The following is a 27,108-nucleotide window of genomic DNA, read 5'->3' as shown; positions in this document are numbered from 1 at the left end:
CCATAAAGTTCTAGGACTGAGCAGGTGATAGCCATGTGCTTCGCCCACTGCAACAGCCACACCAGGTATGCTACCTATACACATGGCAGCACTGCTCAGAAACGCATTATTTGTTTTCAAAATACATATAAGGCAGTATTAAGAATGAATTATATATATATTTCAAAAGTCTTTTCTAGAAGGCAAAACAGAGCTTTAATACCTTCTGTACCTTATCTTTCTGGTATCTCTATTCCTGGTTTTAGGAGAGATATTTAGGAATCAAATGGTAAGAGAAACCGACAATGTATAAGTCTTTGCTCTATATTTGGTAGCTGCAAAAAGAGTGGATTTTAAAATGAATTTTGTTTAATTTAATATATATACCTTTTTTCAATTCTTGAGATGGTCATATTGTAATCTTTAAGCTTTTTGTTTTCTAAACTGAGTTTCTGTATTGACGTTTTTTGGTCAGATGGCGAACTCAGCCAGGCAAATCCACAACTCTGCTACCCCCTTTCAGGTGCTGACAGTATGATGAACTACAGCTTCCCTGCGGCTAACATGAGCTGAGCCACGGCGTACTAACACAACAAACCAGAAACGTGGCATAAAATACCAGTGAGTGGAATAAAACAAAACAATTCAAGTCAAGGTTAATTTCAAAAAGCTTTCTTTGGACCAGATTATCAGGCACAGCCTTTGGCCAAGTAGGCTGACAAGTACCATAAGTCTAACCCAAACCTTCCATTCATGCTTCTATGGCGTACTCTAGGTTTTGATTTACCATTTTAAGATCTCAACCACAAAGAAAACCTTGAAAAGGGGCATGGTTCAACGGGTAATCCTTCCCAACATGAAACACTGAAAATTCTACAAGTTCTTGATCCTAAAATTTTGTGTTGCTAAAAAATCCAGAATTCCATCCTCATATACCAGCAACGTGACTCTCACCTTTCGTTGTTTCTTGCTTGCTACTTTTACGGTTACAAGCAAGAACAAGCCTGGATGCAGACAGCACAGATACATAACGGAGCCCTCTGGAAATTTCTTTTAATTTTTATATCTCTCTTGCTCCTTTTTTGGGGGGAACAACTATAAACCCTATTATGTCATTTTAGAGGAAACTGGATCGTTATCTAGCAGACAGTTATAAACTGTTGACCGCAACATATTTGGTCAATACGAGTCACAAGATGGTACCATGTGCAACAGACTACTCAATGTATGATTAAAAGCTAATTTCTCTGCTTAAGACAAGGAATCAGAAAACAGAAATCCAAATAGAAACAAAGCAATAATGGTCAGCATGACTGAAGACTCTTCTCAAGTTGTTGATCACATTTCAGTTCCTGGTAGGTTTAGTTATTTGCCAATAATTGATAGTTCATGCAACTTTGGCTTGAAGCCAATTTTCCATGATAAAAATCAAATGTGGAGAAAGATGTATGCCTCTCTCTGGTGAAAGCAAAAGACAAAAAATTTGACTCTATTTATTTGCCCTCAAGCACTTTTACATTTGAAGATGTATCACCTTCAACAGTTTATTTCTCATGACATTTTAACTTTCCTAAAGTTTTCTGTACCCTTGAAATATTTCACATTCTTTCGTTCTCCATATTACAAGATGGGTTGTTTGTCCGTGAAGGGAAGAGTAACGTTAGGCAGACCCACGCAGCACACGGTGATCTAGATGGTGCCTGTTCCTATTCACAAAGGCGGCGTCCAGTGAGGGTTATACAAAAAATCCCATCTGCGCGTTGATTGCTTTTTCTTACAGTTTACATTTTTTAAAGCTTTTTTTTGGCGGGGAGAGGTAGAAAAGAATATGACTGGGACCATTAGGATTAGAGAGTCTGTCATCAGGCCAGTGAAAATAGTGGTTGTTAGTGGTCTCTTGGGTGAGCTGACACTCTCAACCCCATTCCACAGTTATCAGCCTTTCACCAACGGCGTTCTGAAATTTTGTTGAGCTTTTAAATTCAGACCGGTGGCCTTCTGTGTCTTAGTCAAAAGTCAGTATCTCCCTAACAAATCTCTGTTTGCCATGAACTCACCCACTATTGCTCTTTGCTTTGCAGCCTCCCACCCCAAAGGGAGAAGGTTTTATGTTTGTCTTAGGTTTTCATTTTTTTCATTTTTCCTTTTTTTTTTTTTTTTAAATCTCTCCACAAATCTTTGTAGAAACTTCCTTGATGCTTCAAAGATACAGTATCTTATTTATTTTATTTGGTCAGGTTTAATAAATCACCTGTGTTACTTCCTGCTTTTTCCAAATAAGAGAGCTGCATAATGTTCACATATGCACCAGGTCCATATTGTTTGCTTTACTGCCTGTTCCACGAGATTTACTGATACTGCCTGAGGTGTCACTGAGAGAACATACCAGCCAGAACTTCGTCACCTGTTGCAAGGTGGATCATGCAGACTCTGCCATGTGTATAACATCAACCAAAGCAAATTTAGTCTAATTGCTGGCTCAGCCCACCTGTGCTCTCTTGTATATGCTCTCAAGAACAGATAGAACTGTCAAAAAATATATATATTACAGAGACAGTCCAATTTAGTGACTAACTTAAAACATCCATAAAGTTAAATTAACACACTTCTCTCACTGAAGGCAGCTTAATTTAGATTCATGATTAAATCTGTGCAAAACTGTGTTAGAGTCCGTCTTTTTTTGCTCCCTCAACATTTGAAGGGGGTGAAGGTGGGTGTATACCAGACCAATGCCATTTGCTTGGTTTTTTAATATGTAGCTCATTTACCTGGAACGGATGGACTAAAGGAGAAGAAAAATACATCAGACTCAGTTTAGTTTTATATCATTGCCTAGAAATTCACAGTTCTCTTCACAAGATATGTATTTATTTGAAATGTGTACCAATTCCCTTTTGAGGTCTGCTAAGTATAGCCATCTATTTTTTTTCCTGCATAATAATTTTGCGAATGTTGTCATTGGGTTTGTGTTACCATAAGTCTTTCACCCATTTAATTTTTATGGGTTTTATTTTTTTTTTGCACTTTATCATTTAAGCCTGCAAGAAACATGAAATTCACACAAAAACAGTGTTTATCCAGATCATGATCCCTACTGCTAGACATAACTACATATCCATATTCCACCCATCACTGCAATCCATTAAGGAACCAAGAGCAAACAGTTCTCAGCAAGGACAAATCAAAACAAGGCTGCACAAAACAAGGACATTTATTCATACTTCTACTGTGCTGTTGGTTAGACTGCGCGCGAAGCATAATCCTCTACAGGAGAGAAAACATCATCTCCCTTCAGAAATCTTCTGGTTATTTTTCTATTTTATGGAGTTTTACTGAACTCCTCAAAAGATGTGAGATAAGATTACTTTTGTAAGAGAGCATACAAGCTAGTAAGAATATATTTGTTCATTTAGCATATTTTAAACTTTATAATTGGCAGTGAAATCATCAGAAGTTAATTTACACAGACAACAGCTATGTAAACTGATTTTGTTAAAAGTATTGTGACATAACTTAGGTAATCAACATTTGAATTAGATGCTATTATATTAAATAAAACTTTCAAAAATTGAAAGAAAATTTATATTCTTGTTTATCTTTCATTTTCTTTCTACTTCCAAAAATGCACTAGAACTTCTAAGGAGTCAGAACCTCCTAAATTAGCGTCCTTTCAGAAGATGTTTTCTGCAATGATGACACCACCAGTCTTGGATGACATATACAGGCTCTAATAACAGCAAAACAGGAACTGGACACATGTCATTGTCTTCACACAGTCTTTCCCTCACTCATTCATGCTGCTGAAAAGATTCCCTTATTATCTCAAAGGTCAGACATGCCTAGCAGTTTCTGTACCATTAAAAAATCTCCCTCCTTTAATCTTGTTGTCCCAGTGGATTTTTAGTAATTCTATATGAAAAGTTTTTTTTTTGTTTTCTTGCAGAAATACATGTATTTAAAAACATGGTGACTTCTCTCTTTCCTAGCATTATCAAAGTGCTTCCCAAATTAATAATCAAGCTTTCAACACAACTGAAACTAAATTATTAACATAAAGGGTCACTGCATTGAATTCTGTATCACAATAAATTACTTAGCAGAGGAATTCTGATGTGTTTCTCTCTCTTATGGCCTAATTCTACTTTCACTAAAGTCAGGGGGAGCTTTCCAAGTACTTCAACAGAAAGGAACTAAGTGTTAACCAGAGACAAAAGAACCAACTTCATTTGAGGCAGAAAGGCAGCAGTGAGAGAATCTGATATTTGTCCAAGTGAGATTTTAAACCGTTACAAAACAACTGACACATTTCTTCTTCCCTCCCTATAAGTAACTATTCTCATCACTCAAAGAGACATGAAAAACAGCTTATTTAGCGGGTGGGATCTTTTTGCTGTGATGGTCAACTGTGCAATTGCCAACAGTGGCAAAACAAAATTCTATCCTTGTCCAGTTCAGCTCTTGGGAGAACCAAAAGACTAATCACAAAAAAAAAAAAAAAAAGGAAAAAAAGACTTGAAGCTTTTGTCTTTGGGTAACTGTACTTCAAAAAGAGGTTTCCTCTGCTGGCAAACTTTGGAAAAGCTTTGATAACTTATAGAACTGATGATGACCAACAGACTTGATAAACTGAAGCCTGAATAAAGAATATCTAAACATGGAAATATTCCTGAATAACTTCCCGTGTGAACACTCTTGTCCAGAATTATTCTAGAATATTTTCAAATTATTTTTAAGCTACTTTGAAGATAGATTAAGGTATATCAGAAACAGATATTTGGCTTAGGATAAAAATGTTTTACACAAGCTATCCAGGAATAGCTAATATGTTTTAAAATTCATATTCTGTCTTACTGCAAAATAATATTTATGGATAGACATTCACACATTGTTAAAAGACATTTCTTACATTTCTTCTCTAAGTAAATAATTAATGCATTTAATGCATTTAAATAATAAATAATAATGCATTTAAATAATTTAAATAATTAATGCATTTAATTAACCTCATGTTGAATGAAGTTACAAAGACACATTGCAATGCAAACTATCTATTGCCTTCTATGATGATGTAACTGGTTGGCTGGATGAGGGGAGAGCCGTAGATGTCATCTGCCTTGACTTTAGCAAGGCTTTTGACACCGTCTCCCATAACATCCTCATCAGGAAGCTGAGGAAGTGCGGGTTAGATGAGGTGACAGTGAGGTGGATTGAGAGCTGGCTGTGTGACAGGACTCAGAGGGTTGTGATCAGTGGCACGAAGTCTAGTTGGAGGCCTGTAACCAGTGGTGTCCCCCAGGGGTCAATACTCGGTCCAATTTTGTTCAATATATTCATTAATGACCCGGATGAGGGGACAGAGTGTATCCTCAGCAAGTTTGCTGATGATACCAAACTGGGAGGGGTGGCTGACTCTCCAGAGGGCCGCGCTGCCATCCAGCGGGACCTGGACAGGCTGGAGAGCTGGGCAGAGAGGAACCTAATGAGGTTCAACATGAGCAAGTGCAGGGTCCTGCACCAGGGGAAGAAGAATGCTGGGCACCAGTATAGCTTAGGGGTGGACCTGCTGGGAAGTAGTTCTGAGGAGAAGGATTTGGGGGTCCTGGTAGATAGTAAATTGTCAATGAGCCAGCAGTGTGCCCTTGTTGCCAAAAAGGCCAACGGAATCCTGGGCTGCATAGGGAAGAGTGCGACCAGTAGGTCGAGGGATGTCATTCTCCCCCTCTACTCGGCACTGGTGAGGCCACAACTGGAATACTGTGTCCAGTTTTGGGCTCCCCAGTTCAAGAGGGACAGCGAACTGCTGGAGAGAGTCCAGTGAAGGGCAACCAAGATGATTGAGGGATTGGAGCATCTCCCTTATAAGGAAAGGCTGAGAGAGCTGGGACTCTTTAGCCTGGAGAAGAGAAGGCTGAGGGGAGACCTTATTACTACTTACAAATATCTAAAGGGTGGGTTGTCGGAGGATGGAGCCAGACTCTGCTCGGTGGTTCCCAGTGACAGGACGAGGGGCAATGGGCACAAGTTGGAACATAGGAAGTTCCATTCCAACACACGGAAAAACTTCTTTACGGTTCGGGTGACAGAGCAGTGGCACAGGCTGCCCAGGGAGGGTGTGGAGTCCCCTTCTCTGGAGATTTTCAAGACCCGCCTGGATGCAGTCCTGAGTGATGTGTTCTGGGCAATCCTGCTTTAGCAAGGGAGTGGGACTAGATGATCTCTAGAGGTCCCTTCCAACTCTGGAAATTCTGTGATTCTGTGATTTTTCACAGTTTTAATAAAGCTTCTTTTAAAACAAGCTTCATCTATATATACAGGTAATATCTCACACGCGCAGAAAATAAACACTTCCCTGGCCGAGAGATGGCAAAGAAAAGTGCATTTCTGAAATTTTGAGTCCAAATCAATGTCTTTGACAGAAGGGTCATGTGCAGAGATGTCTTCTCCCACTAAGATGTGTTGGAAAGGGCTGCAGGTAATTGGGAAGAAGCAGTTTTCTAGACAATAAATAAAAAAAAAGCTAATAGAGTCATGACATCTGTCATCCTGTTGTGTACCTGTAGGCCATCAATGTTTCCACGCAAGCTGTTCACAACAGATGGACCGTGGCCTTTCGGTTCAAGTATGAAACCACAAAACAAGGACTACGTATGTCATGCTCAAGATGTGTGTGATTTAGGGGAGCACCAAGGGTAATAAAAGACCCCATTACTAACAAGGCAACAACAGAAACTTTGGATTGACAGAACAGAAGACTAATCTACTACCATCTAAATTTAAAAAGGAATGATAAAATTTATTTCTAGCTTTTTCTAACATCAGAAGTAACAACAATAATGTTTATAGATGAAAGCTCTTTTGCTTTGGTAACTAAATAATTTGAAAAATTCAGACAAGGACACATATAGGAACATCATCTAAAATAACTATATTAAAAAAAACTCCAAAGAAATGCTTCCTATGGAGGTCATTCAATCCCTGTGACTATTAATAATACTAATAAGCGTGAGCAAAACATTTTTATATGGATTAGAAACAGGCTACAGACAGAACACTAACATCAGGGATATATAGCCAATTTCAGCATCTCAAAAGGTTAACAAAAAATGCCCAGTACCTCCTGTTAGGCACGTTTAATTTATTTACAAAAGGGAATGAATAGCACCAACATTTCATACATCATAAAATAATTTAGAATAATTTTGTCAGCAAAGAAGAAATGTTTGCTTAACTAAAGAAAGCTTGATTAGTGGACAGCCTCCTGATGGGTGAAAGTCAGTACCAATTTATGAAGAATAAGACAGACTGCAGAAACCTTCTAAGCTACGTACAGTACCAGATCCTGAACAAGCTGGAGCTTCTCAAGTGAAAGACCTGAATGCAATTCATATACAGACAGAAGAAAGAAACATGAAAATGTGGTTATCCTACTGTATAAATTTGTGGAATTGTAAAATGCGAACTATGTCATTTTGTTACATTCATCAGATTTCTCGAAAGAAAGTACAGACTAAAGATTTCTGTTTGGAAGAGAACACAGTGAAGGAAAGCTATGGCAGACACACACGACGATGTGCACAGAAATGATGTGACAGGGTTTCCAAGGTACGAACTGGTTTTATACACAACTATTCCAACTTATGCTTTGTTAGCTATTATTTATGACATCAACCAAGTTCTAGCAATACCCAATGTTCTTTGGCACCACTGAGGCACAGTAGCAATGCATGGTTTTGAATTATATATTACAGAAAATTTATTTGCTTAAACTGATACATTCTCAGAGGTTTTAAACTCTTCCTCCTCCATGAGTTTTACAGGAAGAGCAGTGCTTACATTGTATGATAGTTTCACTCATTAGTAGGTGTTAATTTATTACCACCAAGGTGCTGGCATTTCAAAAGCAGCATTGCAAATGAAAGAATAATGCTGTAACAGATTGAATTTCATTAGCATGGAAATGTGTCAATCTTCTGATAAAATTAATGATCAAGCGGAGTGTTTTAGGAAACACTCAGTAGTGTTGCCAGCAAAGCACAAGGAAATCCTCCAAGTAAGGATTTGTATTTTAGCAGAGAATGCCTGGAGGATGTAGCGTATTTATGAGTTAGGCTCAAGCTCCAACAACTGAGAAAATCATTTTGTCACTCAGCTTCGTTTTTCAGTTCTGCTGGCTGAACAAAGAACGAAGAAGATTATGAGGTCAAGCCCAAGTATCAAGTAAGCTGTACATTATTGCATTTTTCCATCTCCACAGAGCAAGGCTGAGGAACATTCTTCCTTCCCAGTGTCAAAATTTTTTAGCAGTCTGACAAGCTCTGGATTCTCTGGATTCTCCACTTCCCACGAAGTAGCGAATCAAAAAGATTTGAAGCCCTCCACAACAACTAAGAAGTGTTGACGGTTACATATGTGCCAGCCAACAGACCGGCCAGGAGCTATTCCCTGGTCCTGCCATGGAACAGGATGGCATGGGATGTTCGGTGTCCACATGGCTGAATTTCCCCTGGCCTAAAACCAGGATGTCTGCATCCAAACTAACTATTGGGAATGGTCCTGGGCCTCTGCCAAGCACAGAACGATGGCAGGGTGTTGCCTGGGAGTTGTCAGCTGCATTGGGCCAAAAAGTCTCCTAGGGACCAGTACAAAAACGTCACTGCACAGCTGGCCCAGTACTCAAATCCATGCAGCAGCTCCACTTAGCTACAAGTATGGATGTAACCTGTGTGGCCCTTGTCTACTAATTAGACTTAGTTAAAGGCATCAACCTAAGACTAAGTTTGTGTTAAGGGGTCTCCTGAAGAAACCAGTAACAGAAGCATCCCTGAGAGTCAACAGGAGAATAGGGATGGGGTCCAAAACTGAATTTACTCTGGGGCAAACTGGCAATTCCTGTTTCACTTCTCTTTTAATCAAATAAGAAAGCATTATTTCACAGAAGTTGAAGAAAAAAACTGAAGCATCCCGTTAACCTGCAGAGCACAAGGGCCCAAAAAACTACCAGCATTCAAACCTGACAGCTGAAGAGCAACCAAGGAGAGACAAGGAGATAACACTTTCTCCTTTTCACGCATGCTGGCTCAAGTTCATCAGGTTCCCTCATCATTGTACAAGAGGGACAACAGAGTCTGTATTTGGTTACATTACGAAAGGGCTTTAAATTGGTTAACAAAAATCAAATCTGCTAAACATACACTCCAAATATAAACGTTTACTGAATTATTTGAACAATAAATACAATACATTAACCTCTAGCTCAGAATAATAAACTAAGCAATCAAAGGCTCTTAAAGAGGAGAATTTAAGACCAAAACCAAAACTCATATAATAAAAGAATATCACATAAGAACTACACAAAAATAAAATGAAATGATCTAGCTACTAAAATACACATACGTGCTCAAAATCTTGTGGGAATCAAATATTCCAGTAAAAATAAAGGGAGAGATGGAAACACAAGTTTCTTATTATCACACTTCATACGTTATAAAACCTAACAGTTAACTTATTTTTGGCAAAGGGAGAAAGGTTGCACAACACTCTGGCTTACACAAATATTTTCTATTGTTAAATGCATCTTAAATGTAGCTTGCCATATATTAACTTCATGCACACAGCGTACCATGCAGTCTAAGAGTGTCCCAGAGATACCTGCGTTTCAAAACACTGATGAACAGCAAGCTGCCAGCATCCAGCGAGCCAGGTGTAAAAAAATTACTCAACAATTCATACTTTAATTGAAACCAGACAAAATCATTTGTGTAATAAAGACTGTACAGATGTTGACCAAAGAAAAGTTGATATTTTTGGACAAATTACTACACATGATATTTTCTAGAACACTCCCTCTTGAAAAGATAAAACAGTAATAAAAGTTCTCTCAAAAAAAGCCCTTGTTTATAATCACAAAGTGAAATATGCCTGTGGAAATATATCAGGTTAACTTCATGTTTCACGTTTTTAGTTGCTGTTTCCTTTAAAGGAAAAAAAAAATTAGACGTGCAGTGGAAATGGTCATGAAGAAGTGGAAGAACCTACTCACGCGTATATTAAACACAGACTTCACGCTAAAACTGCACTTCCTTCCACTGAAGATTTTATAATATAAAGGAAGAGGCAACGATTTAGCAAGAGTGAATGTTTAAGAATAAAAATTTGGTATTCTTCATTCATCACCCGCTAGCAGAGTGAGCTATTACTGATCACTAACAATTTGCCATTTCCAGAGCTTCGAGGACACAGTCCTGCCTCAGCCTTCTTACTGCTTCACAGTGACAAAGGAAAAAGTTCAGATGGACAAGAACATGCAGCAACACCTCCCATTCTCAATGAGTTACACAAACCAAGAATGAGTTACAGAAGCAATGGCATATGCATATGTATTAAATTTTTAAAATGACACCCTTCATAGCAGTACTCATCACAATTTATATTGCTATTCTTTTCCATACATTTCCCCATGTATAGCCAGAAATCTGCTTGTCTTGAGATAAGAGGCTGCTATTAAAATCATAATGAGTCTTAATTTTTGGTGTAGTAACATAATGTAGTTGCCAAATATCTGGTGATCTGTTCATAAATTATTTAAAGATGTGAAGAAGACAATCAGAAAATCCTAAATATATTTGTCATCGTTATCAATTATCTATATTACAAGGACATTTAAAAGTCCAAATTCAGAGTCAGAACTCTACTTTACATTAAACTACTTTATTATACGTTATTAGGATTAGTCATTCATGGTTTTATTTCATTTTAATTAAAAGTTTGTTTATAGCAGAATAGAGCTTCCACAGGAAAGACACGGCGTTACGCATAGGCTAAGCAAGTGCACTGCTTTGCTAATATCCCATTCTATAAGGTTAATGTACCTGAAGTTCTGATGCTCGCTTCATCATCTCCAGTGTGATGTAGCAGCCAATAGAATGAGCAATCAGTACCAACTTTATATCTTTTGATACATTCTTTTTGAGGAAGTTCAGCTTATGCTCTACTTGTCCGTTAAGTCCAAAAACATCCTCTAGCTCCTTAATATCTGTGTCTGAAACATAAGAGAAAAAAAGTCCTTTGTTTTAATGATAGAAATGTCAAGTATCTCTTTTTTTTTCCCACTTCTTTGGAAACCTCTGAAATAAACTTATTAATTAAAAAAAAAAACAAACACCAAACTGAAAAAATTAATTTTGAGTTACCACCACTGGTAAATACAGACTGATGAATCCCATGTACAGGATGTGAAGCCCTATGTGTAGCTGCGGAACCAGGGAAGGATACGGAAACACTTGGAGCTCCATGGCACATCATCTGGCATTGTGATCCCCTTTGTTCAGAACAAGACCAAACTCAAGGCATTGGATCACTTTCAATCAATCCAACTTCACATTGAGAGATCAGGACCTACAATAGCAATACTGCCCAGGAATAAGAGTCCCTTCACTCAAGACAAATTATTGTATACGTTAGCATGCACTAAGAACCTTCAGATATTCAAAATCTCATGTTTTAAAATAAAGATGCACAAAAAGGTCCCATGGAATGAGGAAAAATATGAAATGCGTATGTATCAACATGGAGCACTGGCACTTAAACAAACAACCCCTATTTATGCAGGTTCTTATCATTGTCAATCCAGCCACAAAGAGGAAGATCAAGTTAGAACTTCATGGTTATAGGCTATGGCGCAATTTCATTCCTGTTTTGCCAGAGACCTCCTAAAGGAGCTTGGGCAATCACTTACAATGAGGACTTCACTACTCGCTTCCTGGGCAGTCAACAAGAAAAGGATGATCTGGTGCCTGTAAGAATTTACAGCAATTCGGGCACCTTTAACTCTTGCTCATGAGGTGGGTGACATGACTCTGAGGTTCCCCAATCTAAGGGAGTTCACAGCTCTTTCATCTGCTAAAGAAGTGCTCTACCCACTAAACTAAAAGCTATGTTAACGGTACACCACTCCAGTTTAAGCTGGAGTACTCTATGGAAAAGACTGTAAGAAGAAATACTGAAAAAAAGAATGAAAGGAAAGAGGCAGAAAGCATGAAGTATGCATGAAGTATAGTTTACCTAGAAGAGATGTACTGGTACTAATATCACCTAGTCTCTTAAGTCCATGCTACTATCTCAGGGCTCAATTTCATACTCCAGTTTAAACCTCTGATCTTTTACACTCCTTGCACCTTGACTTGCCATGCAGCTTTAGTCTGGAATAAACCAAATCTCCTTGCCGCAAGGTTCAGGCACATGATGGGGACCAGCTCATTACTGAGCCATGGTCCTACAGACAGCATACAGGTTCCTGGCAAAAGCCACCCACCTCTAACAGTTCAGGAGCAGCTACCAGAGGTGGCACACGCGCAGCCCTAATCAGCCCACCAAGTATTAGGTGTTTAACTTCCCACTTGGTTTCTTTGGATGTCCTCTGCATCAGTTCCCTATGTGAAAAATAGATGTGGAAGAAAGTATTCATCAGGCAGAGACACCGTAAAGATACATACATTAAAGAGACTGAAGGGCACTCAAAAACTACAGTAAGAGAAAGCTGAAGGCGTAGACCCATTTCAGATGTAGTTGGTTTTGCACCTGCTTGGAGAAAGTGATACCAGAAAGCTTTCTGCCTCGGTCTGTGAACATAGTTCATCATTATAAAGGTTGACTGTTTTTTCTAATACTCATGTGGTGTATTTGATGGCAATTGGTCAGTCACCTTAAATGCTAAAAATGACTAACACTGCTGTAGTGAAGTTATTGGGGTTTTGACAGCGATAGTATTAACTGGTAGCCTAAGTGGGTTGGCGCTATATTGCCTTTTTGGTCATCTGTATGGACCATAACCTTTTGAAGCAAAATAACTGCTCAACAGTGTGTTCTAATGGTTTTTTTCTGAGCTCAAACTATTAACACAGAGGTCCCAACGAAGAAGTTCTTCAGTTAAACTAATAATTCTACTAAAACTACTAATGATCGTATCCCAGCATAATTTATAGTAGTTTACTCGAAAAAAAAGGGTTTACTAAAACACATTCAAGGAATGCAAAATTAGATGAGAAGTAATATTTTGCTTATTAGGTTTTCTAAAAGTAATGAAAAACAAAGAGCTTATTCTGTTTTCCGAAACCCTAAATAAAAGCCTAAGGCCAAAATGTTGTTTTTAAGTTTAGTTTCTATTTTTAGCAAAAGCTATCTTTCCTACATTTTCTTTATTTACACAGCAGCTTAACCTCATGCAGGAGTGGGCTGTCTACATCACACATGTAATTAAGGGTGCATATAACATGCATAAAAAACACAGAATACTAGAAATATGATGGCCCACTGGATACAGCAACAAGTGAAAGTGTACATTGTGTTGAATATATTATTGTGAGCAGGTCAATTTTCCCTTGTAAACATTTGCTATCATTTCCATACTGTTTTACTTAGGCACTGCCATTGCCAGTGATTTATCAGCACATCTTTTAATGTTTGACATTCCATTCATAGCTTTAATTCTTGACAATAAAGTGATTTTACAAGAATTCCAGCTTATTTCCAGGTTAGAGCAAGGGAAAAGAGGTAAGGTAAGTGTATAAAACTTCTACAGAACTTCTCATGGCTCACGAGGCCCCAGAAACCAAGCAGGAAACAAATCAAATTTTTATGTGTGTTCCTCAATCTCATGAGGTTAATGGCTGTTTTTCACTACATGAATTCAGTAGGTGCTACAAGAGATGCTGAACATTGCTGCAATGCAATTAATAAACAACACAGCAAAGAGAGTCTATCCCAATCTCAACATCTTCCAAGTTAAGGTAGACAACTATGTTAGACAAATACCGTTAATTATTTTAGTTATTAAGACATAGAATCACAGAATCACAGAATGGTCAGGGTTGGAAGGGACCTCTGGAGATCATGTAGTCCAACCCCCCCGCCAGAGCAGGGTCACCTACAACAGGTGGCACAGGACAGCGTCCAGGCGGGTTTGGAATGTCTCCAGAGTGGGAGACTCCACAATCTCTCTGGGCAGCCTGTGCCAGAGCTCCACTACCCTCAAAGTAAAGAAGTTCCTCCTCATGTTAAGATGGAACTTCCTATGTTCAAGCTTGGGCCCATTACCCCTCGTCCTATCACTGGGCACCACTGAAAAAAGACTGCTCCCATCCCCCTGGCATCCTCCCATTAAGTATTTGTAAGTATTAATAAGATCCCCCCTCAATCTTCTTTTCTCTAGACTAAAGAGACCCAAGTCCCTAAGCCTTTCCTCATATGAGAGATGTTCCAATCCCCTAATCATCTTTGTAGCCCGTTGCTGGACCCTCTCCAGCAAATCCCTGTCTTTCTTGAACTGGGGAGCCCAGAACTGGACGCAGTATTCCAGATGCGGCCTGATGAGATATCTAATGACATTAGGTATCTAATTTAATATTTAGTTACCTAATAAATAGCAGCGCAGAGATTCAGGGCTGAAAGTGAGCCCCAACAGCCAATGCTGACCCCAGAGAATTGTTTCAGCTGTTTAATACAACTTCTCCTTTTCTTCTGAAATACTGGTTTGCTGCCAAACCAAATCACATTGGCACTACTCCTAGAGAAGCCACACTGGAGGATGAGTATGCAGTGTGGGGTCTGGCGATCCACACGCAAAACCCTCATCATCACCGCCTGACCCTGCACTCTTGTCCAGTGAAACTCCAACGTCACGTAACCCTATATCGAGACATGCATCCCATTTTACTTCTGGACAAATATAAAATTGCCCATGGCTTGTGTCAGTCCATGTTTCCCCAACACAAATGCTACTCTTCGAATAGTCCAAAATATGCAAGAGCTGGGCTGCATCACTGGTTTGGAAGATTTATTTATTTATTTTACAGAATAAAATTGCCCAGGGATTATCCAAAGTCAACATCAGTTTCTTGGGTGGAGAAGCTTAAATGGGTTCTTTATATAAGCAAACAGACTTGCACAAACACACTGGCAGTCAGCTCACTGATGGCTCTACATCAGAGAAGGGACCAGAGTTACTTCACCTCAGGTGTGGAATAAACCATGGCTGAAGGAGAGCTCATTTAAGCAGTTTTCAGATAGTAGAAATTATACGACTTGTACCTTGTGCTGCAAACACCCCATCTGGGCCAAAGCATGTGATTTTAAGACTTTATTTAGCTGAAGCGTATTAAAAGAAATACTGTATTTCTTTATTTTCTTTGGCAAAGCATTAATCTTCTGATGTGCTTTCGGAAAAACAAATGCGCCATCACTTTAATTTCTGACCTCTTCTAAACCCACAGTCAGAAAACAATGATAGATTAAAATAAAGTGTTTGCTCTAAGATTAGTCGACAAGTTAATCTTGCTAGGAAAGAGGACTTTGGTTTTCAGGGAAATAACAGAGAATTGTGTTTGTTTGTTTTTCTGCTGTGTATGCAAGGGAAATTCTTAGGCAGAAAAAAAAAAAAGCATATCAGTTATACGAGCAGACTTCAGACTGGAGACTTATAAAATTTAGCCTTTCATTAAAATCTCTCCAAAAATCATAGACTCCGTTTTAATGGATGATTCAAAAAGATACTGGAGGTCAGATTTTCCGACACTATCCTCAAATTTGTGCATATAATTTCTGCACACTTTTGTGCTTCCCTAATCTCACAAGGAATTGGAGTTGGGAACTGGGAACTGGGACTTGGGAATGCTTGCGCGTCCCAACTCCCAGCTACCCAACTCGCACCAGGTGACTCAACATTTGAGCTCAGTACATATGGACACTTGTCTGCTTGTCATGGAATGAATTTAAAGCCTGTCCCAGGACCCGTTCATACACAAGGCCTCCAAATCACTCACGAACAAGTAAGGAACTGTGTGAAAAGGTGACTTCTAATTATGCACCATGAAGGAAAGGGAGGTAAACCCCAATGCCCTAACTGTCCTGTATCTTCTTCTTCCCTGCGTCATTTACTCTAGGAGGTAGTACCAGGATCTCTAAGGACAAACTCTAATGAACCACCCGTATAAACTCTTGTAGTTAAGAATTTCCAGAACTGGACCTTTTACAGGATAAGGACAAGTAAGCATCTGGAGACTGAACCAGGGGACTGGAAAAAAAATCACCTCTTCCTCTGAAGATGCTGCTCATCTCAGCTGTGTGACCCATCACCATACTGCTTAATGTTAACAGTGAGGAGAAATAACAAGTTGAAACACATGAAAATGCAGTAACATCACAAAAAAGTATCAAGAGGAAGAAAAGCAAAGAGGGAGAAGATACTGAAAGGTCAGTGATGCTATCAAAGCGTATGGAAAGGGAAGGCACAACGCAGCAAGTACAGCCAACCAAATAGCTCAGGAGAGCTAGCTCAGGGTCACGTTACGTCCACTGCATCTCCATCAAATACTATAAGTGCAACCAACATATGGGGCCAAGTAGTTTAGACTTTATGCCCCACCTCCTTTTTCCACTACAAATATATACAAACACTGGTGGGAGGAGCAGCAGTTGTGACTGAGTAACTACTGTTCAGATGGAGCAACCCGTGGAAAGTTTTATCCTTGCTTTCGTGTAGTGACAGGCAGAAAGCAACCCCACAACTACATTACTTAGAAGGATTACCTGTTCAACTGGCATGCATTTTCAGAAGTCTAATTCTGGAAATTAAATACATCATTTGATTGTTTTTGTTCTTTGAGCAAAACGCAGTAATTCCTTACAATTGAATGATGCCGTCTGAAAATGTTTAAATACAACTGTAAGCTTAAAAACGGAGATTTCAGGTTTGTGGGTCCAGTATGGGCAAACGTGTTAGAAAATATATTGCCTAAAGATATACTGCTTCCAGCCTGAATGCTTCACCCAATCTTTCATTTTATTATTGAACCCTGTATAATTTGTATCAGCAAGCGATAAAGTGCCAAAGAAATGGGATGGAAACCGTGAAAGAATGTTCAATAAATACTGAAGAACTCCTCCTGACACCAGGAACCAGGTCTTAAAGCATTGTGTTTTAGATTAACCCTTAGACCTTAATCTGGCCCTCGTACCCTCAGGAGCTGTTCATGCAACTTTTAAGATAAACACACCACTCATTAGTGTTTATGGGAGCAATTACTTTTTGTAAAGGTATCCTCCACAAATAAATTACCATTTACTCAAGATACTGAAGTGGTCATATATATTATTTTCTCTATTAGAAAAATAACAAGACTTTCATTTACAAATTGAACTACTGATTACCTTTGCTATGTACATACCTATTGCTGGGACACTTGTTTAACACCTAATCTGTTTTTCAAAGGAAGCTGTATTATAATTAAATTAGTACAAGCATAGTCTGACAGAATGAACTAATAAACATGACAAATACTAAACCCGAATTTTTTATTAAAAGCATACAGGAGCACACTGAACTTATTAAATTAAGATATCTGTGAGAGACTTCTTTTCATTTTGCATTCCCAGTCCTGCTTCCCTCTAACTGATCAGAGTAACTATTACCAAGGTATGATGAAAGAACAGTACAAACTTTGAAGTAGAATTTTTTTGGTTGTCTCCAATTTTGGCAAGGCAAACACCATTAAACAGTGCTTTATTATGCAGTTCTACACCAACCTATGCCTCCAGAATCACTTTAACATGCATAAAGTAAATCTAATATGGGTGTTTTACATAACATAGGTGGAAAAGCTTTCTGTATTTGAATGACTGTATTTTACAGTCAGTAAGCTGAATACCTACAGAGAGTACAATTTATAAGAATTTTCAATATCATATTATTTAAAAAAAAACCAAACGACTTGGCAGGGTAGAGGTTAGAGAACCATCACTGTATAGGAGCAGATCTAAATTTCCATCACAGAGTGGCCTCAAGGAGCAAAAGCAAAGAGGTCTGAGCCGATGGGAAGTCAATTTTTCATGTTACGTTTCTTGTTTTCTGGACACGCTGAAGCCAAGTGAAAGGCTCTGTGAATTCCCTTCTTCATTTGCCCACACAAACAAAACTGGAAGGGACCTCCTTGCTGAGGCTGACTGCGACGTAAAATGTATCTTGATACAGGAACAAGTATAAAGCTCATTGGGACTTTTTTAGTCTCACACTTTTTTCACTTCTAGGCCGCACCTTTGATGGCAGCACACTATTTGGACCGTTTTTCAGCAGACCTAATTATTTTGAAGAAGAAGACCTGTAAGGCCATACTCATGTAGCTGAGTTTGTTGTAAAACTCAAGTAAGGTCATTCCAACGCAGCAGGTACCCCATTCAGCACGCTCTTTTACTTCGTAGGATACCCTCTATGAGACAAGTAACTACAGAGCAGAAGAAAACAACGGTATGCCCTTACTTTACCAGAAGTTAGGCCTTTATCTTGGCTTTACGCATTTTTTTCCCAGTTTTGAAGTAATTTCACGTCTAGGTGTGCACATGTACACTTGCAATATAACAAATAATTTCAGTACTGGCAGTCCTTCAAATCTTTCAGCAATTCTCCCCTCTTCCAGTGATCTCAAAATGAATCAGCTCTACCACAGCTTAGTAAGGTAGAATCGCTGAACATAGCCTGAAATAGTTAGGACTACATACAAGCAAACAGGTCCCAAACAAAACCAGTAACACCAGTGTAGTGGGAACCCCTGAACAAGTTACTCTTCCTGGGGTGTTGAGGTCTCTGGTCATTCCAGAGTAACCTTCCAGAGTAACAGCAAAGACAAGCCACTAGAGCAGTTGTCAACACAACTCATAAGCTCAGCTTCACCATACCAGATGCACACCTCTCTGGCACTGCAGGAAAAAATAAGATAAAAAGAGGAATTAGGAAGAAAGCAATGAAGTAGCCTTGCAGTGGCAGAGGCTTCTAAAACAATGAGAGGAAGCAGACCTCATGTAGTCTACAACTACCTGAAAGAAGGTTGCAATGAGATGGGGGTCAGTCTCTTCTCCCAAGTAACAAGCGATAGGGCAAGAGGAAATGGGCTCAAGTTGCGCCAGGGGGGGTTTAGATTGGATATTAGGAAAAATTTCTTCAACAAAAGGGTTGTGAAACATTGGAACAGGCTGCCCAGGGAAGTGGTGGAGTCATCATCCCTGATGGTATTTAAAAGATATGTAGATGTGATGGTCAGGGACATGGTTTAGAGGTGGACTTGGTAGTGTTAGGTTAACAGTTGGACTTGATGATCTTAAGGGTCTTTTCGAACCTAAACAATTCTATGGTTCTATGAGTCTACTTGAAGATCTGGTGGTTGAGAAAATGAAGTCAATAACTAGACCTTCAGGAAAAAGTGTGCACCTAGGTCTACACTTCTACCTGAAAGGGCTCCGCATTCAGTCTGAGCCTCTGGATGGGATCATCGTACCAAAAATGTCTGTCCAAGCAACAGAGAGAAAATCTTCCAATTTCTATTATCTTGCTGATTTGCTGAGCTTACGCCACAAAAAAAAAGGCTACATTGCAAAAATCAGTCCAGGCCCCTCAAAACCCACTTTGACTCTCCAGAAAGTCTACTTTCCTTGCTTTGCCTGACTAGCAGGTGGGACTCCTGCAAATGTCTACCTTGCGTGTTTCCCTTACGAATACTCATTTCACATAGGATCTGAAATAGTACCGTCCAGTTTTGCAAGGGCAAATGTGCTTCACCGGTATTTGAATTACCTTGCACCATCAGCCCAAGGTATGTGACGTATGAGCCTTTCCAGGAATAACGCACAGAGAGTATATTTTTCCCTAAGGTAGTTCTTTGCTGCAAACCGCATCAGAATCAAGACATTTTCATGTTTGGCCAGGTCTAACATCTTCCAATTTAACACGGGGAAAATTAATCTTCAAACTGAGGCATAGAACCTTCCTACTGAATGAGGCAACTAAAAGCAACTTCAGTAAATAGCATACTTTAACAACAACTTGCATTTGTACAATTTAATGATGGAAGGAAACCAAAATAATGATGTTCCGCACAACAAGAAGACTGGGCAGATAAAGCATAGGAGGTAAAGAAAGAACAGTGGCAATTGTATGAGCCTTGAAGGGAACAAATATGGATGAGTATCACTTCACAGGAACATCAGTCGGTGTATGATAAATGAGGTTCTGTGCCACAGTAGACAAGTCTAACAGTAACACCTATTGAAAACAGCACTTCAAAACTTTGGGAAGTTTAAACAGATACAAATAGAGAAAGAGAGACTGAGAGCAAACAAGAGAGAGCCAAAGTTTGGAGCAAAGTAAGACAGCTGGCCAAGGAAGACAACCCATGTTATTTCACAGACAGCAAATAAAGAGAATTCTTTCAAAAGCAGGAGAAAATGACAAGGAACACACCACAAAGTTAAGAGGGGGAAAGAGGGAAAAGCAAGCAGCTGAGAGTATACCTCAAAGGGCAGTTATACAGTAGTACAAGTAACAATACAGAATTTGTACTTCACTGCAACTGGACAGATCAATGGGTGGCATTTAGCTGGGGAAGGACTTTTTGCGAGGGCATGTAGTGATAGGACGAGGGGGAATGGCTATAAACTGGAAGAGGGCAGGTTTAGATTAAACATTAGGAAGAAATCTTTTACTGTGAGGGTGGTGAGACACTGGAACAGGTTGCCCAGAGAGGTTGTTGAGGCCCCATCCCTGGAGGTGTTCAAGGCCAGGCTGGACGTGGCCTTGGGCAACCTGGTCTAGTGGGAGGTGTCCCTGTTTATGGCAGGGGGGGTGGGACTAGATGATCTTCAAGGCCCCTTCCAACCTAAACCATTCTATGATTCTATGATTTTCTGAAGTGCTTGACACTTTTACTGAATCCAAGCTAAACCTTTCCATTTGTTAGACCAGTCCTGATTTCTCTTGAAAATCCATCCCCAAATTTTATTTAGAGCTGTGATATAGACCAAGACTGAAATGTTCAAATAAGTATGACTCTTCAGAATAATCTTAAAACATCACCTGTCTTGAGAGTAATACTAAAATAACAGTAATACATTTCCTACTTCACTAACTACTATAGTGGTATTAGGATGGCTTTCAGTATAACTTAGTCCTTTTTCTTTACTCTTGTGTACATTCCTCTTGGATGATACTGTTTTAATAGAAGTATAAAGGAAAGTGTAAGTTTCTATCTTCATTTTTACACAGAAATGTTAAATTTAATATTAGGATAACCACCTGCAGTAAACAGATCCAAATTATTTAACAATACTGTCTAGCATCCTTTTTATTTTAAGAAGTAAATGACCCACTTAGGCAAACATAACATTTTTCCAACTTTCATCTGTATCCTTCAAAATCGATGGATTATAAGAAGCTTTCAAAATTATTACCTTAGATTCCCTGATGCTGTAAACTGGTGCCACACCGCTGACTGCAAAGAGCTATGTCAGTTTATTCCAGCGGAGAACATCACCTCACACTACCAGCGTTGTGGGCTGGAGCACGAAACGTATGCAAAGTATTTTGCAATGCAGTGCTACCTCCCAGCACTCAAATCAATGCCTCAAATCGCAACCTGTCTTGAAAAACCCTGTAGGTCTCTGTTTGGGCTCCTCTCTGCACGAGGAGTGCAAGCTGACAGCAAAGGGAACCAGCTGTAGCTCAGCGACTCCCGGCATTGATCCCTTGAATGGCAGAGCAACGGGGGGGTCTGCTGCTGCCTGACGTGATGTGAAGTGAATCCAGCAGCCGGGAGAGTCTAGTTCTCTGGTCTGACACTCGCCACCGAGTTACGCTTTGTGCCATCATTGGAAAAGACCATGGTTTTGATTGAGGAGCGCTGCAGACTGTCTCTTTCATTACTTTCCACAGCATAAGGCAAAAGAGAATTGGACAAAACAGCACATGTAAAAGCCTGAATTTATTAAAATCAGTGGTAAAACTGAGAAGAGGAAATAGAATTTCACCTTGTACATTCTTTAAATATAGTAGGTTTCCTTATCCATTGCTGATGCTTTAAAAAACCTCCTGCATGTGCTGTACAGTGCAAATTTTGTCTCTTTGGGGACAAAGCACATTTTTGTCAATTTGAGCACTTTAAATTACGATTTATATCTTCTCCAGCGTTCTGTTACACTATTTAAAAATTAATTGGCAGATTTATTCCCTATTACCAAGATAGCAGTTTCCTTTTTAACCTTCCTGAAGAAAATGCTGAAGGTTTCATTCTCAGTCGCCCAGCTGAACTGCCTCGCACAGCAAGGAGGGCGACGTGCCAAAGGTACTGGGATGGCTTTATTTTTCTTGGAGTTTTGTATTATAGCTGAAATAGAGACTAAAGTGCCACTGCTACAAAGCTCATCTGTCATTATAGATGAATAAGGGATTATTTTTTTTTTGGTCTTAATTTTTACCGAGGTGAGATGTGCTACACAGAAAGCAAACCAATTCACCTGTGACCCACCAGCAGTGGTAGGGTCACTGTCGGGCAAAGGTTGATTTTCTCATTCATTTACACTAGCAGACATGGAAGCCATAGCTCATTACAAACTCTTTGAAACTGCCTGTGGCTTTACAGTATAATTTATATAAAAAGACAGCAACTGAATTTGACCTGCACTCTACACATAAACAGATCCAAATATGATCATGTAGCGTTTAATGTACACTAACGTGCATTCAGAAGTACTGATACAGGTCTCTTAATGATTAATTGCAGGATAAAACTTCTTCCTCCAAATCATGTAAACACTAGTACAGAAGTCAGTGCAGTCTCTGACAGCAAAGATTCAGTGGTAATATGTTCAAGACCACAGTTCTGTTCTGAAAAAAATGACGTTACACTGGCAATCCTAAAGAATTTTAGTAGTCTGCTATAACATTTAACCCAATGGGGATTAATTTGGCAACTAAAAAGTCACCTGACCACACAAGCAATTTGATAGCTGTAGTAAATTAGATTATTTTAATAAATGTATTAATTCACAAAACATAAAATTCAACCTTTAGAAAGATAAGAACATGTCTAGCTTAAAGAAAAATAGTCCCATGCAGTATCAAAAGGAGAAAAAAATTCTTCCAACCAGCAAGCAGCAATGAGAACTCCCGCATTCAACCTCAGTCCAGAGCACTGTATCATTTTGTCCTTTATCATCTTTTGAAGTACACAACCCTAGTTCCTCAGTCCTACAGCTGTAGATCACTGTAAATTAGAGATAAAACTGCCATTAAACACTAGATTGATCCCATCAAGATCTGCACCATTTGTTGCAAGCTTTGTGGGTATCAAAATTAAATCAAAGGTCTGTATCATAAACTAGAAATTTTTATTAATAAATAAAAGTATTGATCAGCTTTCTTTCTACAGCTAACCTATGTAGTGAATAAATGTTTTGACTCAATTATCAAAACAAATTCAGACCTGTTACACCTTCAGACAGAAGGGACTACTCTCTGCTATGGGGATAGTTTGTTTTCATTCTATTAGTAGATGCAAATATCTTTCAACCTGACTTGGATTAAAAGATTCCTAAGCATTCTCCCTTGGGAAAATAATTTGAATCATCTCAATATTTTGTTTATTAAATTATTTCACTTTTTTACTTTTGCTACAATAATATGATGAACATTTAAATGAGTTACTCTGAAACATCACAGAACTGCTCATCTCGGTGAACTGTGACATGCCTTCTAAAGTCAAGACACCAAAAGATATAAATGTTACCTTTTCATAGGGTTCACATTCTTGAACACCTCTCCCCCTCCACTAATAGCCATCTGCATCTAATTAGCAGTGATGGTATCAGCTGGAGAACATACCCATGTCATGGGGTGAAAGGCGGAAAATGATCCATAAACAATCTCAAAACCTACATCCAAAGTTTCCTGGAATGCAGTAAAGACATTATACTCTACAATGGATGAATGTCAATTTTTTTTTTAAATGTCTTTTTTTTTTTTTCCTGGATAAGGATCCAGAAGACTGTATCGGGTTTCAAAAGCTGTTACTTTAAAACACATCTTTAAGAATAGAATTATATTACCCTTATTTGTAGATACGGATGAAAAATTCTGGTTCCTTTAACAGGGGATTTAGTTGAATAAAGTACTTGAATAGATTAGAAAGCTATTCATGGACATTTTTAAATAATATGCGTACAGATATTAAGTTGACAGAATCAGTGGAAAACCTTGAAAGAAACAGAGAATATAGAGAACCTATTTTTCATGTAGCTATAAGAAATGTAAAGACAAAGTCCTCTTCTTAGTAACATCAACAAAAATTGGTGACTACTCCATCAAAGTCAATGGAATATAGAGCTATGCAGTGATACCAGGATCAGCTTAATAGTGTTTAAGTGATCAGTGCACATAAATACATGGCTGTTAAGGTATGATGCTATGAGGAGTTAAAATTGTTATCATTTTGGTTGGCCAGAAAAGAAAACAACAGAGCAACTTAGAAATACTTCACATATGGCAAAATTTTATTTTCTTAGTTTTGATTTTGAATGGAACAGGTTTTTTAAACACATGCTTAAAATTAAGCAGAACTGATAAAGTCAACGCCAAATGCCAAGATTTCACTCAAAGGATCTATTTGCATAATTACGGGCACAATTATGGGACCTTTATGAATAATTAACAGAATGTGGCTCAAAGGAAAGAAGTAAACAGAGTAGTGCAGCATCCCTAGGGCTGCTTACTTTTCACACATTTAGATTTAAAACATTCCAGTGGGTTCATAACATGAAACGATCATTTGTTTCCTCAAAACAAACGCCTAGCACTAAAACCATACAGGAAAATGCAGATCTTACCAGGCAAAGACAAAAACCTCATGATTTAAATGCCTCATAACTTTTACATACACACACACACTTCCTTCCTTAAGCCGCCTTTTCCAAAGAGAAGGAAGGAATAAGGTTTCTGGGCAGCAGCGGTCGCTGTGCCAGGAGGGGCAGCAGGACTGCGCTGCGCTGAGCCGAGGGTTGCTGGCTCCTCCTGTGAAAACATCCAGTTCCTCTGGGCACACCCCAAGGGGGGACCCCTCGCTGTCGACGAAGACCATGTGAAGAGCTCCATGTGATTAATCAGTGGCGAGGCCAGCTTTGTAAACAGGAAACTTCTCCTCTTTATACGTTAAAAATAAAAATAAAATAATAAAAAAAAAAAAAGACACTTTGAAACTAGCTAAATGCTACCTGGATGGCACGCTCACAACTTGGTTCTTTTTAACGCATCTACAGTGTGATACCACTGGACTGAGAGACACCTTGCCATATAATTTTTCATTAAAATTAGGCAGTGTTTTGGGATGCCAACATGACTACAGAGTTCTCCAGGTCTATAATATTTAAACATAACTAACTAAACCTGTGAAGAAATTTTTTTAAAGTCCATCTTTCAATGACTCTCACATATTTTAATCTATATGCCTAGGAAGCAGAAAATATTGTTGAAATAGAAATTCATGTGAATTAAATGTGCGTAATGCAAATTAAATGTGTGTATGCATAAGCTTAAAATATGCACATGAGACGCCAGCTCAGCCGCCTTGCTTCTGCTTTTCTCCCTTTATTTGTACAATACAAGACGTAAATGCCTTTTAAACATCTCTATCGCGGTGTACCTGACTGTGGCCAGATACCTACCATTACTACTGCTGTTCGATATCTAACCAAACAGTGCGGAAGCCCAGATAAGGGCTCCCTGGTTAAAAAACCTTCTAAGCACTACAGACACTAATTTTGAGGTGTTTTTGTACTGACCGAACAGACTGCCAGCCGCTCCAGTTCCCCTGATTCAGCAGTGTAGCTATTCTCCAACACCAGCAATCATTAAAAACATCCATACTACTCACAATAAATGAGAGTCACAAGCTAGCTAAAATTACCAAATGCATACTGACTCCCTGTGCCTGTGTAACTTCTCTCCTTTGGGGTTATACGCAACAAGAAGAAGAAAGGCTGTCAGCTGAGCCCCTATTTTTAGGAGCCCGGTTCTTGGAACACCTCACCGCCATCATCTCCTTCTCTCCTGTTTGTAGCAGTGCAGGCCACAATCCCATGCCCCGCCATCACCACACATTTGTGGTGGCCCAACATCTCTAAGGCCACCGCAGCAAATGCCTACACAAAGAAGTGTTGTTGGAAAAGTATCCTTAGCTACAACTAATTCCGCTTAGCAAGTGGAAAACAGTGAGAGGGCCAACTCCATCTGATCAGCCAGCTCTTCTGGGACCACAAGCAAGTGTCCTGGGAACCACCAGTGGCCCACAGACCACAGCTTGGGAATCACTGTCTTAAATAACTCACAACCCTCTTATTATAGCACACCATGCTCCTTGTTTTGCTCAGGCTACTATTTTAGGTATTTTCCTGCCAGCACAGCATATCATGATGGTAGAAACTTACGGCTCATAGCTGCTAATCATGCCCATACGTACATCTGTCATTGAGGGACAACTACCTAGCAGTGATGAGATGATTAACTTGATGAAGTGTAGATTCAGTTTTACCCAAATGATTTCAGGGTGTTTTTTGGTTTTGTTTTTTTTTTGGGGGGGGTGGGGTGGGGTGGGTGTTTTTTAGATTTATATCACTTAAGCTGGAGGTAGAATCTCACTCATAGTCAATTCTGCAGGTTCATTAGAAATCAGAGGGCTGGAAAAGCAAACTCCATTCAGATGAATTATACCAACAGCTGAGAAGCAATAAGTCAAATAAATTCAAGCTGTACATGACTTCCCAATTTTCCTGTAACACTAGAATATTTTCCTTGATTCAAAACTTCATTTCACTTCAAAACCTCACACTGATGGTACATTAACATTTTGGGATCACATAATCAATGACTTCATAGATAATTTATTATCCCTGCACCACTTCTGTGCTTTTTCCCATATTGCTTCTTCAGGATATAATTTAGTTTCACAATGCTCTGAAGGCCCCACTCTCCCTGCATAAAGAAAAAGCAATGGCAACACTCTTCTGACGGACCATAAATCAAACCTCACCTACCTCTTTTTATCATGTAAAATGAACTAAGGATATTTTAACAGATTTTAAAGACACACTATTATATTCTACAGTCCATGGAACATAAAAGATCAAACTAGAATTTTATCTTGTAACTTGGCTACTAAGAATGTCACTCACTCAAACTTCCCGTTCATTCAGAAGCTACCTAAAATTGATTCAGAAACGAAACAACAGAAAATTCAGGAGACAATCTGTTCCAAAGGATAAACA

The 27,108-nt window shown here is 39.0% G+C and overlaps 1 protein-coding gene across 1 annotated transcript in view; it reads right to left on the bottom strand.

The window, feature by feature from the left end:
- LOC104286693 (chromosome unknown open reading frame, human C2orf43) overlaps window positions 1-27,108 on the bottom strand; it is a 122,468-nt gene that overhangs the window by 68,735 nt on the left and 26,625 nt on the right. The window contains exon 3 of the mRNA XM_009885310.1: window positions 10,848-11,017. Within this exon, the coding sequence (XP_009883612.1) occupies window positions 10,848-11,017 (170 nt within the window). The remainder of the gene's footprint in view (window positions 1-10,847; window positions 11,018-27,108) is intronic.

Source organism: Charadrius vociferus, unplaced genomic scaffold (assembly GCF_000708025.1).
Source record: "Charadrius vociferus isolate BGI_N301 unplaced genomic scaffold, ASM70802v2 scaffold173, whole genome shotgun sequence".
Lineage (NCBI taxonomy): Eukaryota > Metazoa > Chordata > Aves > Charadriiformes > Charadriidae > Charadrius > Charadrius vociferus.
This window is presented reverse-complemented; position numbering and strand designations above follow the sequence as displayed.